We start from the raw sequence: 19785 nt of genomic DNA on the forward strand, positions 1-19785 counted from the left end.
GTTCAACAGGTTCACATTTCATGTTCAGAAACAATACAATTTCCTCATGCAGTGGAAAAAATCTCTTCAATACTTTATGGCATGAGAGCCAGCGGAACACAATCAAATTTGTGTCCAATGCCATCCAGAAACATTGAAAATTTGATTTAAACTACGGGCACAAATAAAATTGAAACCGGTCTTATGACATGTTGGAACTTTAATTATTTCTTGGTGAATGATGCATTGAAAATGAGGACATTTAAACTTAGCATCAGTCTCTCTTATTTTTTGAAAGTAGCTTTACATCAAAACCATTTCATTTCATGGTTGTTGCACCATCCGTTGTTAGACTAGCTAGTTTTACCAAAGATAAATCGTACTGCAATTTCACCTCCTCTAATTTCACAAAAACATCCTCGCTTGTTGTGGTGTTATGCATAGAACAGAGCTCAAGTAGCTCCTAATGCATCTCAAAATTCCCGTCACAGGCCCTTATGAATATAGCCAACTGTGCTACACCCGTTACATCAGTTAATTCATGGAGAGCCAATGAAAATAATTCAAAATCTTTAAATGTTCACGCAATCTGACTGACATGTCATTTATTCTATCTGCCACAGTGTTCCTAGTTAACGCTATTTCTGTGAATGGTTTCACCTTTTCTGGACAAATTACTTCTGCAGCTTTAACGACACCCCTCCATAAAATCATATTCACTAAATAATTTGCTATGGCTTGTAATTAATGTCAAAATGTAGCTTAAATTGCTTTCATTGCAGACTCACTCTCGTTGCTCAGTTTAACAAATACTATTTCTCGACTCAAGTAGCTTGTCATCTCTTATTTTACAGCGTAACAGTTTAACATTATTTTGGTAATTTTTAGACGGCTAAGCGGGCCGCACGCAAAGCGGTCGCGGGCCGCATGCGGCCCCCGAACACCGTGTTTGACATGCCTGGGCTAATGTATATAGGTCTGTGATTGCGAAGTATCTTTAATTACTTGCAGAAAAAGGACTCGTATTTAGAGTCAACACTAAGACTAAGATTATCTAATCATTGGTAGTGCCAAAACAAGGCTATTAGAGTTGTGGTATCTAGATATAGATTTTAAACATTGTGAAGCACCAATATTAAGTTGCCAAACTGGGAATGGTATTTAGATTCAAGTTTAGATTTTGTAATCATTGATGGTACATTAATTTTTTTTTATTTTTTTTTAAGAGCTATTAGTCTGTTAGAGTAGCCTAGCCCCAAATGAAGATCTAGATTGTGGTGTTTAAATCTAAACTTTTTTTTATTAATGCAGCATAGATGTATTGTAGACTCTAAGACTATTTAATTAAAACAAAATGCTTTGATAGTAAATCTAGTTTTTCTAGTCTGAAGATATTAAACAAATGCATGATTTTACATGGATAAGCTGACCTACATATTTTGCACGCCTACAACCAAGCAGACATAGTGAAGTCATTGTATGTCTGGATCAATTCAAATAGAAAATAAATTTCTATCAAGAACATTCTTGAACAGGACAAAAAAAACTTATACCGCTGTGAGGAAGAAGACTTGAACATTTAAATTATTAATTACACTTTTGTCACTATAATTTAGATAAACTGCAGCTGCTTATCAAAACCATTTCTGAAAGGTCTACCTCCCACCACCCCACCCCCAGAATTACACCACAACACACAGACATAAAATACAAATTATCTCAACAAGCAATGTTTTGAAAACGTATTTTATTTGATTACATTAACAAAGCAAAACTAAAAAAATTGAGAGCAAATGAAGTTTTTTTTTTGTCATCATGGAACAAAAATAATCAAGCGTTAATACTCCAGATTATAGTATGTTTAATAACAGTAACATAAAATAACATCCGTTAATAAATTATAAGGTAATCAGTTACTTCAACATACTGAATGAGAAACCTAAAACATGATTATAAATAAAAGAAATAAGTTAAAATAATTTTTTGTTTTTCTTCAAAACAAAGTCTATAATCTTACAGTTCTAAGATTGAAACTGTCAATAAATATAAATACTGGCCCATGGTTTAAAAAAATTATTCAAATAGTTTCTCACTTAGATCTTTACCAAAAACATTAGTTTATAGCCCAACAGCAACGATATGCAGAATTGGAAAATAAAAAAAAAAAAAAAAAAAAAAAAAAAAATCTAAAATTATGTATTTCTGTAACCCAAACCTATGTTTTGAAAGACAAAAGGAACAAAATTTAAAATCAACCAATTGTAATGATGACGAGTGGCTCATACAAAATTTGAAATAAAAAATGTTTAGTCATGACCATGACCTTAGACGGAAGAGAACAGGAGGAGACAATCTACACGTCAAACACAGCTAACACAAATGATCTATCAACTACTGTCATGTTTGTGATATAAATAGCAAAGATAAGGTTGGTATTAAATGATTAAATGGTGGGGCAGTAGTCAATGAGATCAGCTTTAGAATTAGCATAGGGGCCTAGCACAAGAATCAGCATGGGGGCCTAGCATGAGATTCAGCATTGAAAATCAGCATGGGGACCAGCATGAAAATCAGCATGGGGGGCCCAGCAAGATTATCAGCATTGGGACCTACTAAGGAGGATCAGTTTAAGGGGCCAAAGGAGTAGACATGTTGAAATAAAAGAAAGATGAATGCTACATGAAACTAAGAAAAAAAAAGAAGATCTAAATGAAACTATGATGAAAGTAATGAAAGTAAGCGGGACCAAGCTTCATGTTAAGTATTTTGGTTGGCTACTACAAATCAAACAAAGAGAGGTGTAGTTCTCTTCTATTGCACATAGACACGAATAATTAAATTAAACAGTAATTAACTTATCTGATCTATTTCTCACTGACTGTAAAATGATTTACATAGGTTTAACAAGTACACTAACCATGCACGCTCAAGTCAAACGTTTCTAATTGGTCAATATCAATTAGCAATGATACCTGAATAATAACTGACAAGTGCTTAACAGTAATTATCTTCATTATATGACTAAAAGTAAACCAAAGGCCACAAACTGAGCCAGCCATTGAGGTTTCTTCAAAACAAACAGGGACATTTAATTAGTTCAGTGAAAGCTAACGGCAGGCACAGCCCATGATACAAGAGACACTACTACTAGGAACACATTTATGAGAGCTGGTAAAAAAAAATCTAATAAATAAATAAATATAAATAAAAATACCATATCCTATTTTGACCCCCAAAAAATGTATTTCATTTCAATTCAGTATTTAAAAATTAACACAAAAACAATTTTGAATCAGACTATTACAAATTAGATCTCAAAATGACATAAAGCATGTTCAGTATGAAATCTATAACAGGGGAGACAATTCACCAAACACTTATGTCATGGCTTAAAATCAATCTGGTAGCCATGGGAGATTGCTAATCTACAATCTCTATACTTTATTCTAATGAAATTAATATCTCTATCAGCTATAAACAAATATAATTCTAAATTAAACATTTTAATTTATTTATTGATGTTTTTTTCAAAATAAAAAAAAATGAGAGGATCTGTCAAAATTCTATTATACCATAACAGATGCTAAAACCTAAATTTATACTATATAATTTGAATGGGATTTGAGGCAACCAGGCATAAGTGTATATGCAAATTTCCTCTACAAGTTTTGGGTGTTCCTTTAGAAATGAAAATTGTTCTACCTTGCTGTGAGGCCAGATGAGTTTGTAAGAACCTTAATTTCTAGTGTACAGTCCCCCATTTCCTTTACCTTCCTCTTTTTGCCCACCCTATATGACAGACCTAAAAAAAACATCCTCATTATAATGGGCGACTTGAATGCTAAGGTTGGCAATGACAACAGAGGATATGAAGATTTCATGGGAAAACATGGACTAGGTGAGATGAACGAAAATGCAGAGAGATTTGCAGTTATGTGTGCCACGAGCAACTTAGTGATTGGAGGAACTGTCTTCCCACACAAACGAATACACAAGGCCACTTGGATATCAGCAGACCTATCTGCAGAGATCCAAACAAGACTTGAACAAGTGGCCCAGCCAACGCCAACATTACAATACCATTGTACTGAAAGACTGCACAAAACAGGAAGAGTTCAAGATCACCTTATCAAAGTTCCAGCTCCTAGAAGAGCTGCTAGAAGAGGAGACAGTGGCAGAAACTGAAAGAAACAGTCACCTCCACATGCCAAGAAGTACTGGGTCCCAAGTCATACACCCACAAGGAGTGGAGTTCAGCAGAAACTCTTCAGAAGATCAAGGAAAGAAGAGAGAAGAAAGCAGGCATGAACAACAGCAAAACAAGAGCAACAAAAGGAAAAGCACAAAAAGAATATGCTAAAACAGGAATGTCAAGCGTAGCATCAGAAAAGACGAGGAACTACATTGAATCATTGGCAAAAGAAGCAGCTCATAGTAGAAAATGAGTTGTTTTTTTTTTAAGGAGTGAGCTTTAATAAGCTAACAAATAGATCTACTTAAGAAGCTAACAAATAGACCAATTTATGAAGCTAACAAATAGACCGACTTAAGAAGCTAACAAATAGACCAATTTATGAAGCTAACAAATAGACCGACTTAAGAAGCTAACAAATAGATCTACTTAAGAAGCTAACAAATAGATCTACTTAAGAAGCTAACAAATAAATATACTTAAGAAGCTAACAAATAGATCTACTTAAGACAAATATCTTATTTCAAAAAAAATATTTTCTGCTTTCTAGGAAATCATCATTAATATGAAAAATAAAATGAAAAGTATTTGCCCAAAAATGTGCAAGATCTTCCAACCACCAACTCAGAGATATGAAAAAGAAACATATAAACTTGAATATGCGGAGACCAAAAAGCTACTACAAGAAACAACCGATCAGTTGATGAGCTTGAAAAATTTTTTTTTGAAACCTAATTAACCCAAAAAGATAATTACGTAAGATTCAAGCATATATTGTATTTGTCCTCACTGTCATGAGCTCTATCTAATGGAGAGTAGTATTGTCTCTATTCAAACACATTGAAGATGTCTAGATTAGAATATATCTTTCTTGAGTTTAATGTCTTCAAACTTGATTCAATCAAATTAAGTTATCCAACAATTTAAAAAATTAATATGACTCACTTTTACTAATAGTATAATAACATGGCTGACTTACAATATTGTTAAATAATGGAAGTACAACAACTACTGGTCAATGAAGAATGACCACTGAAGAATGACCCATCTAGGTAGCTTCGTGTTGCTTGGCCTTTCTTGATTCTAAAAAAAAAGACTTTTCTGGATTGCTACATAATTCTTAGTCTTCTACCTATTCCTAAACATCTCTTCAAGGTCATCAGAAAAAATTGACCTATTAACCTAGTCGTTCACTCACACACTCTACTTTTAGCCCACTTGACTAGTTAGCTTATTCTTTGGAGTTAAGAAGATTATTCTTTGGAGTTAAAGATACTTTACATTATTTCCTGTGCCATGACAAACAAAAATGGTTTTGTTCAAACTTGAGCTATGATTGTACCGAACATTACTGGTCTTTGCCCAGATGTTCATCTATTCATTTTATTCACAAAACTTTTTGTTTTGGTCTAGTAGGCTTCTATTTGACGTTCTGAACAATGGTTTCTATTTTGTTTCTGTTCATGTTCATGAAGTGGTACATTTGGAAAAAAAAAATCTTTGTGTATGTGTGTACATTCTTAACATGAAGTGTGGATTCAAAAGGTTTATGTCTTTTCTCAACCTGTATGTTGTGTGTATCTATAGATCTACAGCATGGAAGAAGACCTTGCCAAATGTGAGGCAACAATAAAAGGAATTTGAGAAAGTGAAAGAGGCCTTGAGGCTCGTTTAGAAAGTAAAGAGGCATGAAATTTAAATGACACCTTTAAAGATGAGATAATTTTAGTGGTTAGTGGTTCCAAAAATATGGTAATTAAATTTGACTACCTTTGTTCAGCTGAGCATTAATATTGTAACGGTAATAATTTAGATACAAGCACAAACAACATTCACATGCGAAATACACACGAGCAGAAGAGGAGACAGAAGAACAGACGTGGCAGAAACTGAAAGAGACAGTAACCTCCACATGCCAAGAAGTACTGGGTCCCAAGTCATACACCCACTAGGAGTAGATTTCAGCACAGAAACACTTTAGAAGATCAAGACAAGAAGAGAGAAGAAAGCAGGCGTGAACAACAGCAAAACAAGAGCAACAAAAGGAAAAGCACAAAAAGAATATGCTGAAATAGATAGAAATGTCAAGCTGTTATGGCACGATTAGGAATTAGTTATTTGTGTCGGAACTAGGGGAAGTTTTGACCTAGAGACAATGACACAACTCGTAAAAATAAGACAAGGTTTTAGACATAATGAAATACCAGCCGACATAAACAGCTTCCAGGACGCAGTATAGATAGGAAGCCTTTTCTAAACGTAGCGCTGACATTCGACAGTTTCCTCTATTGCTATTAAACTTGTACGACATTCAGTATCAGCATTGACAAACTTATATTAATTGAGAGATAAAACTACTGTCCAGGAAAAGTGTTTAACTGCATTTTACTAAACCGAATGAAAGATGCTGTAGATCCACATCTCCGTGATCATCAAGCCAGCTTTCGAAAGGAGAGATCATGCACAGATCAGATAACGACACTACGCATAATTTTGGAACAGTCCATGGAATGGAACTCCCATCTCTTACGTCAGTTTTATAGACAGTTTTATAGACTGAGAAGGTTTTTGACAGCGTGGACAGACAGACCTTCTGGAGACTTTTGAGACACTATGGAGTGCCTGAAAAAATGACAAATATCAATCAAGAAAGAAGTCATACGAGGGGATTTGCAGTGCATGGCAGACAACTGACAGAGAGACATTTGAAATCCAAACAGGAGTGAGACAAGGCTGTTTACTCTCTCACTTCTTGTTTCCACTAGCCATAGATTGGGTCATGAAGACAGCAACAGACCAGAAGTGGAACGGTACACAGTGGACCAACGGTTAACGAGGGTGTCATGTGGCCAGCATTAGATTTAGGTCGACTCAAGAGGGGCACTAAAAATCTAGAAATCAAAATCCCTTTCTTCTCCAGGACTTGAAACTGCAACCCCTTCGTTTTGAAGCCAAGTGCTTTACCACTCGGCCACCACACCGATTTTAGTAAATCTCTACATCTACAACATTATGAGAAACTAATCAACTTTGTGAAGATTCAATAGATCTAAATAACAAAAACATTCCAAGGAAGGTTCATGGAAATTCAAAATCTAGTTATTGGGAACTTGTTAGGACCAAAAATAAAGGACTAGAGTTCTGAGTGCAATGTTAATAACTTAAACAAGTGTAAATTTTGATTTCATTCTAGTGGTAGGAAGTTAGAAGAGAGGGCTATCCCAAGCAAAGCTTGCTGGACAATGTAAAAGAATGGACCGGCCTGTCTCTTGATATCCTGCCAAGAACAGCTGCTGACCGTAAAAAGCGGAGGGATTTGGTTACACAAACTGCCACAGCATCTCTACGATGAAATTCAAGGGACAGATGAGATATAATTTATCAGGTGAACTGGTTTGAACTGGTTCTACTTAAAAAATCCTAAAGTGTTCACATATGAACAATATCCATGCCACAGCTGAAAGGTTTCAATTTCGATGTCAGTATACCTGAAAATCGCCTCCCCAAATGACCTCTTCATGGGGAACTGTGGGTAGGAAAGCGTTCTCAGGGGGGGACAACACAAGGGTTACAAAGACACCATCAAAAGCTCTCTTTGAGATTGACATTTATGGCTAGGAAACACAATGCAAGACAAGGAGAGTGGCCAGCATGAAAGAATACAAAAGCTAGGCTGAGAAATGAAGCAGGCTTATCTGCAGTAGACCCAATTGACCCATGCCATGTAAGTGGATGGCTTTTTGAAGCAAGAATTTGGACTTGAATCTTCGAGTTAGAAGGAAATGAGAAACATGCTCATCTTCGACCGCGAAGGAGCTATATTAAATAATTATGGTGTTAAAAAAATAATAATAGGAGAAAATTGAAACTTATAATAAGTTAAATGTATATATAATCCTGACAAAAACAGCCTTACTGATGAGTGATAATGTAAAGATTTCTAAGTACAATTTAAGATAGTTTTCTGTAATAATTGACTGATATGGGTGACCACCAGTATGAGAATTAATAAATACAAAAAATGTTACAGATTTCTTGGCTAAAAACAATTTTTCAGTTCTCCAGTGTAGCTACTCCTGATCTGAGGGACTCTATGTAAAGTCATTTGTACATTCTGAACATGAGAAAACCTCTCCCGGTACAAAAATAACAGTGTATATTAATACATGGGCGTCATACGATAAGGAACATGCATACATTAGGGAAGCTTAGTACATAAGAAATTTACATAATCACAAATAAACCACCTTTAACACTATAGACAATATTTCCAGCGTCACAATTTTTTTGTCTGTTTGTTATTTTAAGTATATATACATATAATACTTCTTGATCAAGTCACAAGTCAAAACTAAACACATTTTACACCACATGCTCAAAACATTTAACCCCTAGGGTTTGATAGATTTAAAAAACAAAACTGCAACAGCCAGCAGTCTAAATTGAAATAATCTCAAACCATTATTATAAATCAGCGGTTCCCAAACTTTTTTTTAATGGAACACTTTGCACATTCTGAGTTAACAGAACATTTTGCTAATTTTTAGAGATTAATTCTTGCAGTGGCCTACTAGTTAATTATTCCAGTATTTCGTGGAACACCTATTCAGAGCTTGCGCAACACAATTTAAATTAAAATTACCCCAACCCAGCAGGCTAAGCTGAAAGGACACTAACCTTGCAGACAAAAATACATTTCCAACATAACACCAACACTGCAGAATGCAATCTAATTTCACAATGACATTAAACTAGAAGATGAAATGAATATTCAACACAGATTAGATACAACTAGAAAACACAATTTCAAAGAGTATTATTGGCAAAAAGTCATCCTGAATATTGCACATGAGTACCTTTCATCAAGGAACCATCAAAACAAGAAACACGTGTTACTAACTGATCAAACAAACACCAAATCTAAGAAAACAATAATTACAATTTGTTCAGCTCAAACGTCATGACAAACAAGACTTAGACATTCATTATATTAGTGTGTGAAAATTATTTATGAAAACAATACTGGTATCTAAAACACTATGAACGTTCATACTACCCTGTAACTTTTATGCATGTAAAACTTTAAACAATTTTGAGATGTCGGAGGAAGAGTGGCTGAGTTATAAAAAGGCTTGATGAGATTTGTTTTCAGATAGGGCTTTAGAGGATCAAATCCTCTCTTGCATAAGCTCAAGACAGAAACCCTTCCCTGCTATTCGCAATCTACATGTTAGGCAAATTGTGGCACACCGTGCTACAGCCTTGCAGAGCCTGCGGCGCTACTGATCCCATACTGTATCGGATATTCTGTTCCTTCTGTCACGTCAGCTAACGGAGAGGGGGGAACTGCTGCGTGGGTGACATGGTTCCGACCATAAACAATGCCCAGGCTTTCATCTCGCTTATTAAAGATGAACCATAGTCACTCTACGACTGAAGGAGGCCAACAAAAGGTAACCATACGGGTCAATTTTTTCAAGCTTATTTGCGTTTCTCAAGCCTTGAATTTCTCAAGCCTTGAAAGCTACAGGCAGATACTTGTCCTTCTAGAATGATTACTGACATAAAGTAGACCAGAGCGCACTCCACATGCTAAAACAATATGAAAGCATGAAGACAAGAACTATGCAGACTATCACTATCTACTACATCAAGCCACTGGCTGCATCAACACAAAAAAATCGAGCCCAATGGAACGGAGTCTTTATCATGCATTGTGGACAGAAATTTCGAGGGGCCAGTCAGCAAAACATCACCGGCTGTATATGGCCAGCAAAGACGTAGTTTGGGCTTCTCTGGTCAACACCACAAGATGTGAGAGATAACAGATTAGCCTGAGAGACGCTTAGAATTTAATTAAACTAATTATACTATAAAGTCAACACGGAATGTTTAAATTGAACAAAAAAAAATCATAACGTCATTAAAAATAATACTGATGATCAGAATGACACAAAACTTTCTGCGGCAGAAACATACAAAATATATAACAATGCTTGCCACTTTGTGCTGATGTAGAGTCATCGGACAAGAAGCTGAAGGAAAAAAAATCATATAATTTGGGGACATTAAAGTTAAGTTTTGTAGGAATTTATTTGGTTACATCAAACCACATACAACCCCAGGAATGCAAACATTTTGTAAACTTTATGGCTCTCATAATAATTGTATATAGGGACTTGATTACTTTTTAGAGTCAAACACTGCCATCAACACATGTAGGTAATAGTGATATTAGATAAAGAAATAATTTGTAAAAAAAAAGGTTATGCAGCTGCTTAGACAAAAGTTGTTTAAATAGATGGTGTGAAATGACTATTCAACTAACTTCTAACTTCCATTACATACGAAAAAAACACAGGCATGCAACTGAAATAACTGTACACAGCATTTGTTCAAAAGTGACTTATTTCTTGGATATGGCAGTAATATGTACAATGACTATAGCTCCTATCTTCAAAAGTAAAGTTTACATTTACTTGTGGACAAAGAAAGTTATGAATGCAGGCGTAAACAAACCCTAACCCAAGAACAACTATTTAAGAAACTAAATCTGAAATACTTCCAAGGCTACACTGAGGAACTGATTTAATGAGTTAGTTAGTGATAAAAGGAAGTTTTAGTACCAGTTAAAATTATAATAAACGTTTAATCAACACTAGTTCGAAATGGAAAATGTTAAATAAACAAATTCTGATTAGATCAATGGAGTGATAAGTACATAGTAAATAACTATTTCTGATCTATGAGTATACAATAACTTTCGTATAGTATGAGCATTTTGTTAACTATATTTAACAATTGCAGTGATTCAATTGTTCTCCAGTGTTGAGGTTGCACACAAAATGAAGCATGAAAATCAATTAACAGCGCCCGCTATTTCACAATGTATACAACATAAATGCTGCCACTTGACGACAGAACCAAAGGAACAAAAGATAAAATATTATGCATCTCTGACAAAGAAGATTACCTCCCTTGAATATTTGGAGCTAAAAAAATAATAATAAGGTGACTGTTTGTTATAGGACATAGCAGATACACAGAATAATTCACTAATAGATGCTAAATAAAAACTTTATGTTTAAAAAATTACCCCCCCCCCCCACCTACTAAGAAAATTATTTTCTTCTTATGTACCAGTAATACAACTATTTAGAATAAGTCATCCAAACTTAAGATTTGGCTCACTTCAATGGCTATTTATTAAAAAGTAGCCTCATAAAACAGAAAAACCTGGCAACTCAATAAAACAAAGCTATATTTAAAAAAAAAAAAAAATCACAACTAGGTACTTTTCTGGGTTGAAGAGCTCCAAGTATATTTAAAAACACAGAGCATTCTAGAAGACAAGGTTCAAAACAAACAAATGTCAGCAGAAGATAATCTGACTAGATACACAGGAAGTACAGCACAGCCCAGGAATAACAGATTTTTTTTGCTTCCAAACCAAATGAACTTTAACCCATTCCCCCAACAGTTTGAAAAATACAACGCTAAAAACTAAAGTGCTGAAAAATATTTACACACAAAGTAAAATGGCTGTTTAAAACTACTACCTATAACATTTCGTTGAATAATTCTTTGAAGTAAATTTTTTTTATGCCATCACAATAAAAAGGCATTTGCAAGTGAAATGAAAGTGGACTCAACTGTAAGTTCAAGACCGAACAGTCTAGGGAGAGTAAGTTTCCAAATTCATGGGCAGGTAACTTAAAAAAAGCTCAAATCAACGAGTCAATCACAGTAAGCTTTTAGCATATTTCTCCATTAAAAGAATCTACGCCGAAGAGTAAAAATATACAAGAGCCAGTATTTCTAATACCAACAATGTTCTCCGGTATATAGAATTGTAAGTTATTAAACTTCACTCGATATATAAGCCAACCTGGTCATTTTTGTAAGCATATATTTATGTAAGTATAAATTATCATGCAAGTATAACTTAAGTCCAGTATAAAACAATGTCCTGTGTAGACAAAAAACTATTAAAATTATTTTAAAAAAAATTTCTATCACAGTCTAAAAAAATTTACATTTTTCAATTTTTCATTTTCATGTCTGCTACTTACAGATTTGTTCCTTTTTAAATTTCACGTCTGCTACTTTACAGATTTGTCCCTTTTTAAATTTCACGTCTGCTACTTTACAGATTTGTTCATACACTAAGATAAAAGAGTGACACTATGTGTATTCTCAAAAAGTGCAGACATAAGTTCCACAGCTGGAGATGGAGGATGTCTTGCACAAGGAAGCTGGGGTCATTCCAGAGGCTTCTATGATTACAATCCACCATGCGGCACAGTCAATGAGCTTAATTGACAACTTCAGTCCACAAACCCAAACACTTGTACTATTAGGCAACTAAAAAAAATAATAATGTTTTTAATTAGCATTCTAAAAAGTCTAATTTTGTTAGGCATAATATTGTTTTGTCAGAAATTTCAAAGCTTTTCTCAACATACAAGGGAAATAAATAGACAATCCATTCCACCAAACTATCTTCCTGGTCACATTTGATTATCTTAAATATTTGTACAACTTCCAGCATTGAAATAGTGAACTAGACTGAACATTAACACTAGTGAACTAAACTGAACATTAAACTAGCAAACTAAACTGAACATTAAACTAGTGAACTAAACTGAACATCTAGCTAGTGAACTAAACTGAACATCCAACCAGTGAACTACTTAATTTAAGTTTAAGGTACATCTCTTGTCTTGAATCCCTAAATTGTACAGATTTCTTCCATTTTTACAACAGCAGACAATTACAAGTATCTTGACATAAAATTATGATTGAAAGAGAGGCAGGTCTCCAGACTAAACCCAAACAGAACCTCAATACATATTTTATTTTGTTTTTTCTACTTAACCAATGGCAAGTTATCAAAAAGGTATTGACACAAACTCTGGCCAGTACTCGGAGCTAAATCATACAGAATCTGCAACACCTATTCCATCTTACTGGATCAACTAATCGTTTTGATACACTTCTTTACATTTAAAATTTTTTTCAGAAAACTTACGTAAAATCATGATCTGAACAGAGAGGGTCGTTATCAAACGTATCGCAGTGGGTCGTACTGCATCGGTTCATCATCGTGTCTAAGTAGATGGCTTCACCGTTACTGAAAGGAAACAAGTATGGAAAGAGTTGAAACACATGCTGGTAAGTCTGGGTTCACGTAGGTCTCACCAGGCACATGAGGAGACAGTGCGTGATGAGAATGGTCATCATCGAACCATGTTGGATGATCTATATACCTTATATTTGTTTAAAAAACTAAACGTTACAGTCATTAAGTAGACACTAAGTCATTCATTTCAATTTTTTTCCCTTAGTTAATTATCATCATCATTATGTTTCTCATGGCAAAGAAGGTCTCAGTAAAAACACGCCACTCTTCATGGTATCTTGCCAGTTTTTTTAATGGCATCCCAGATATTTCTTGTCCTTTCTGCTTCATTTAGTACACTCAGTCGCCATGTTCCTTTTGGTCTTCCACAGCTTCTTGTGCCGTAGAGTTTCCACTCTTAGGCCTAGCTAGATCTGTTGCTTGTAGTTAATAAAAAAATGTAATTTGCCCCAACAAAAATGACCTATATTCTAGTGAAAAATATGTCTATGTCAGAGACTCAATAATCCAACTGTAATGGGAATTTTTCTACAAAACAAATTTTAAAAAATAAGAGTGTTGCGGAGAGTGGAAGACCAAAAAGAGCGTGGCAACGCAGTGTACTAGATGCAGATGTAGCCGACAGGACTGAAAACAGCTGGGAAGCCATTAAAATCTAGCAAAGAGTGGAAAATAAAAAAACTGATTCAAACTGTGTTAGCTCCCTTTCCCTTAGACTTCTCCTAAGCAGTTTGGAAAATATTTTTTTTTTGACGTATCTTTCTGCCATAGAAAGTTTGGAGTGATTTTAAATTTCTGGGTTTTTAAGTTGACCCTCAGTCCATCTAAGTCAATAATTCTAATGGGCCCATGACATACGTTGGGGAAAGTAAAGCTGGTTTGGTGTTAAGCTGGCCACATGACATCCTCATTAACCATAAGACAATGAAACAGATGTTCTTTGCATTATCTTCCAGGTCTGCAACTTTACTATATCAAATCAAACTAATCCAAAGCTGATTTATCCCAATTTGATTAGAGTAACACCATTAAAAAAATCACTAAACTTAAGAGACACTTGAGGACAGAAGAATAAAAAGTACAGTAGCTATAATACATGAAACACATATTTACAAATAGAAAAATAAAACCTAATAAAATACTCAGAAAGACACAAAGGTAGAGGCACATTTCTTATTCCATATGCTAGAACTAATGTAAAAGTGCTCTTTCTTCCCTAGCATCATTAGATAATAAAATGGGTTGCCTGAATCAGCCAGGAAAACCAGTGAATTAGCAGAGTTTAAGTCACTGCTTAACAAGCATGACTAGATTGACACATGAAATGCTAGGAATTAATTCTCTCCTTTTTTCAAGTAACAATTTTATCTCGATAGTCTTCAGAAATATTCAAGAGATCGAGACAAAATGGCTGACTTACCCACTGCCCACAATCAGCATGGTGTCATCGCCAGCCATAAAATGATCCACTGGATGGACCGGGGCATTGTCCCCAAGAGTTCCGGTCCACGGATACTTGATGGGGGCGGGCTGGAAAGTGAAGACAAAGGTCTCACCAGTGCCAAAAAAAGACATGTGAGGCTTGTTGGCCTCGTAGCGTGTCTCCCATGGAACAGAACAGTAGGCCCCAAACACCTGTTGGAAAAACAAAGAAAATGAGAAATAGCATAAACCACAATTTCTATACCAAGGAAAGATTAAACTAACGAAAAAGGACATAGTTTAGCTTTTCGAGAAGATGAATATTTCTAATCTCCTGGAAAATGAGATGAGAGCCTGGGCATTGGGTTATAATTGGAATATTGTCAGCCACACAGCAGTTCCCTCCCTGCCTGCAGCTGTTGGGCCCAAACGAATGGGAATAGTTGATACACTTTGGGGCCAGCAGTATCGCAGGATCTGCCGTAGTGTAGCACAGTGTGCTATATCTGCCGTAGTGTAGCACAGTGTGCTATATCTGCCGTAGTGTAGCACAGTGTGCTATATCTGCCGTAGTGTAGCACAGTGTGCTATATCTGCCTAAAGGGGACCAGCTCCAGAATTTTTCTAAGGCTTTACTTCCAAAGCCTTTCCTGTGTTTGGATTTAGTAGCAAGGCAGCAGAGATTTGGATTCAGAGTTTTTTTTCCTTATAGGTGGGTAGCCAACAAAGGTTAACGTGATTAAGTTTTAAGCAATTAAAACCATATACGTAAAAAAAAAAAAAAAAGAATTTTAAAGTAACGACAATATCAGCACTGATCAGGAAAAAAAAGAGTTTTAAATCAATGATGGGAGCATTGTTCCAGAAGAGTCGATGACATCACACGTACAGGTCACTTTTTTCTCCTTACAACTTCTCATGTGAATAAAAAGATCACAATTCTTGATACACATTGCTGGGGGAAGCCTAGGCTGTATACATGGCAAAGAGATAATATTATCCTATTAATGACATAACTTGTTGAGATGCCTTTTCCCCAACTACTTCATTACCCCTTATTAGTATAGGATAGGTACTCTTACAACAGAGACTAAGCACTCATCTACCTCATTGTTGGTTGTCTTAATCACCATCAAAGTTTGTGGGTAGCGTTCTGTCTTCTGGTACAGAGTCCTAAGTGCTGTGCCATCTTCATCAGAAGAGAAAAGCAGCTTTGGTGTCATAAGGGTTAGCCTCATTGGTATCCAGGTCCATATAAGTTTCATCTGTCAGTGACCAAATTGATAGATTAATTACACATGTTTTAGTTTTTAAAGATTCCAATTCATTGAAATAAATATACCAATTAGGAAATATAACGAATCAATTAAACAGTAAAATGAACTACCACACTAGGACATAATCTCTCTTCTTTTTATAAGAGACAGTATTAAAAACATAACCAAAAAAATCTGACTACATTCAAACATAGATCAAGGAATTTTCTAAAAAAACATATTACACACAAAAACAGGGAGTTTACACAGACGGATCATGTCAAGTATCCTACACAAAGGGAGCAGTTTTAGAAAAGTCCATTACGAATGGCGATATCAAAAAAAGCCACAGAGAAGAAAGGGAAGAAAGCAGCTACCATGTTAGTAAACCACCCAAGTAAACCAGCCAGATTGTCTTTCTGTAGGATGCCAAAATAGTCAGTCAAAGCCAGAAAAAACTAAGAATAGCTCTTTTAAGCCTCAGCAGCAACAGCAAGGAAACAGTTCTCCAGTGCATCCCAGCACACATTGAAATAGATGGCAATGCAAAAGCAGACATACTAGCTAAAGACGGGAGAATGATTAAACATCAAAAAATCCCTCTCTGCCCAGAAGAAATGAAGAAAATAATAGAGAGTAGAATAACAAAAAACTGGACTAGTTCTTATCCAAATGTAAAGAAAAACAAGGCTATTATAACCTTTCCAGAAATGACCAGTAAAAAATGTCTAACCTCAGACCAAACACACAAAAGAATGAGCTAAAATTTGGGACTAGTGAAATTAGCCCTAGTGGAACGTCACAAGAGAATGTGACCATGACCTTTAAAGTTACATACTCTATTGAGAGATACAAACAATACAATGTCCCCCAAATCCCCACTACAGAAGAAAACTATCTAGAGATCTGTCTGATCTGTCAAACCACTGTGCACGTCATCTCAGATGTAAGGCTTAGGACTCATCTGAACCCTCCAATTAAAAAATGAGAAGGAAGAAGAAGAACATTGAAATAAAAAGAATTCTATTAAAATGTAATTATGTATTAATGATATATTTATACCTTAGTTAGCAGATGATCAAGAATTGAAAACCAAAAAAAAAAGTTCATTTTAAAAATTAATTACAAACAGTCAAAATAAAAATTCATTCTTACATTAACAATTGGTTACTAGAAAATAACAAACAGGCCTACCATTTCTGGAGTTAAAACTGCTGATGGACCTGCATCAGTGGAAACTTGACCTTTATACGCACGAGGAATCAAAAACTGGCCCATGCTGGGACTAGAGACAACTTTTCGGATGTCATTGCTGACTGGAAGGTTTCGTAGGTTGGCTTCATGCTTTGTGTGCAGTTTTGTGATTTCCTTTCTCGTCAAACCTCGTATGCCAAACCCAACCTATTTTACATGTAAGAACAAAAACAATTCCAAATTGAAAAGTAGAATAGAACTAAATGAAACAAATCTTCATAGATAAAAAAAAAATAAAACTAACAACCCACATGGAATTAGTTTTTCAAGCCTCTGATTATATTATTATAGCTTTTATATAGCGCTACTTTCATGCTTATAGCATGCTCAGAGCGCTTTGGTCCAATCTCATTTGTGGACCAGTGGGGGGGAGGTGGTATCTAGGAGTTGGTTTTCCGTGCTGCTTTTAGGCGCTCAGTAAACACAACTCTGCCCGAGTCGGGTGTCGAACCTCGAGCCCCCTTCAAGGTAGCCAAGCCAAGCCAAGTTCAAGCGCACTTGGCCCCTCGACCACACTTACAATTATAACTTTGCCTATAGTGTGAGTACCCTTTTCAGACCTTGCAATCTATCAGGTAGATAATGTAAAGTTCACTTTTTTCTAAAGCTAATGGTTAATAGGGGTGGCATTTGTCCAGCCCAATGATCAACAGCCTTTACTTTCCCCAACTAATGTCAGGTACCTATTAGAGCTGGGTGGACACAGACGCTTCCTAAAAGTCTAAAAAATCCCAGTCTTCAAAGAGAATCAAACCCGAAACCCCTAAGTACCAAATGCTGAACCACTCAAGAAAAATGAAGGGACATTACATTAAGTATATAGACTACAAGTAAACTTGTATGCAAGTAGTATGCTTAAGAGAATTTTCTGCTTTTTTTTTTGAAGTAACGTCTGTATTTTATAAGATAAGATAATAATGATTTGTGGTCTGAATAGAACACAATTAATTAAAAATTTGGGCTGTGGAAATTTAAAGTCCATGAAGAAATTTAGACTATTATTTAAAATACTAAATGTCTCACCTTAATAAATTTCTTAGTGTCAGTTTGCATGTTGCCACAGAATCTGGAAATGGCTGCGTTGATATTCTGGACTGGTGAGCTGCGACTACCACGTCTATCTACAGGTAATACAAAGTAGAGCAGGCTAAAAATTTGCATAGAATGATAACAAAATAAATTCAACTTTGACTTACTACTATTTTACATTTCAGTTGTATTATGATTTTTCTTGTGAGAATGAGAATTACAAATGTTTGAAAATTATATTAATATATTAAGAGCTTTGTGATTCAAATTAGGCTGATAATCGAACAAAGTTCCCAGTGATTCAAGATAAGGCTGATATTTAAAGAAAATTCACAGCCCTTATTGTGATTCAAATTAGGCGGATATCAGAAGAACGTTTCCAGCTTATATAGTGATTCAAATTAGGTTGATGTGGGAATCATATCTAATACTTTTTATTAAATGTTGGTCAATGAAACAGATGAGCTTGACTGTTATGTGCCCCAATCGATGCCACAGACTTTGCAATGCAAATAGGCAGAGGTAAACAAGGCAAGAGAGGAAGTGGGAGTTTGTCACAGTCTCGGTTGACATTGCCTGTTAAATGTTCACCTCGGGTTAAGACGGTAATAAGACACCTGAAATTCCTGATATAGAAACAGGAAGTAGAATGACTAAAATGGACTTTTAGTTCAGTCAGTCAGTCAAGTGATATCCTTTGGACAAGGCAGTCAAGTAGTATCTTTTGGTCCGGTACGGACAGTAGAGACTTAGAGAGTCGAATAGTAACTTTGAGTTAAATAGTATCTTTTGGGCAGTTGAAGCCAGTGGTCTTTTTGAGACATGTATTTCTAGTAGTTATTATTCTGTATAATTCTGTATTACGGAAGTTCGTTGTTACCCGCTGAGATGCGGACGTTATTTGTAGTCTACTCTGGAGAATTCAACATATTGGATATGTTTGATACCGCTGTTATGCAGATGTGATTGTTTCTTATGGACTTGTGTAACTGACAAGGAGTGCAGTATTATTATTGTTATCAAATAAACTCTATATTTTGTCTGCTGAAACGGACTTAAGTCAATCTGTAGTATCTATGTTTGTCACGTGTCAAGAGTACTCCAGGAAGCACGAACCCAGCATTCCATGACATTCGCGACACATTAGTAGTGCCCAGTCTGATGTGTAATAGTAATATTAAAATATACGTACAGCACATATAACGTTTACAGAGTTGTTCTAGAAGTTTCTAAAACTAGAAAATGTGGTGTTGAGATTAGGCAAGAATATTGCAGATATATATCTTTTAACTTATAGGTCTTTTTTTTCAAAGAAGAAGATAAAAGCATTCTATTAGAAGCCATGCATGTTAATTAAGAACTTATTTATGTTCCCCTATCAGAACATGTGGTCTACATGATGATGTAAAGGTCATCTGTTTTTTGGCCAACGGCTAATGAGCAGGGTGTCATGTGGCCAGCACAGTGACCAACCGCCTTTACTTTCCCTCAACTAAAGTCAGACACCCATT

At 35.4% G+C, this 19785-nt stretch overlaps 2 protein-coding genes across 4 annotated transcripts in view; one reads left to right on the plus strand and one right to left on the minus strand.

Moving 5' to 3' along the window:
* The window catches only part of LOC106070989 (uncharacterized), a 143770-nt gene that overhangs the window by 56346 nt on the left and 67639 nt on the right, over positions 1–19785 (plus strand). The gene's annotated exons all lie outside the window — the stretch shown is intronic.
* LOC106070992 (GTPase-activating protein skywalker-like) overlaps positions 1718–19785 on the minus strand; it is a 29864-nt gene continuing 11796 nt past the window's right edge. The window contains exons 8-14 of one of the 2 annotated variants that reach the window (XR_008775059.1): positions 18269–18366; positions 17186–17392; positions 15842–16000; positions 14734–14948; positions 13203–13304; positions 10659–12535; positions 1718–10621 (exon numbers count right to left, since the gene is read on the minus strand). Coding sequence is in view for 1 of the 2 variants with exons in the window: in XM_056012799.1 (XP_055868774.1) it covers positions 12499–12535; positions 13203–13304; positions 14734–14948; positions 15842–16000; positions 17186–17392; positions 18269–18366 (818 nt within the window). In the remaining variant the exon portion in view is untranslated. Of the gene's footprint in view, positions 12536–13202; positions 13305–14733; positions 14949–15841; positions 16001–17185; positions 17393–18268; positions 18367–19785 lie in introns of both variants that reach the window. The other variant, XM_056012799.1, reaches the window with a different exon arrangement.

The sequence above is a fragment of the Biomphalaria glabrata genome, chromosome 15 (genome assembly GCF_947242115.1).
Source record: "Biomphalaria glabrata chromosome 15, xgBioGlab47.1, whole genome shotgun sequence".
NCBI classification, from domain to species: Eukaryota; Metazoa; Mollusca; class Gastropoda; family Planorbidae; genus Biomphalaria; species Biomphalaria glabrata.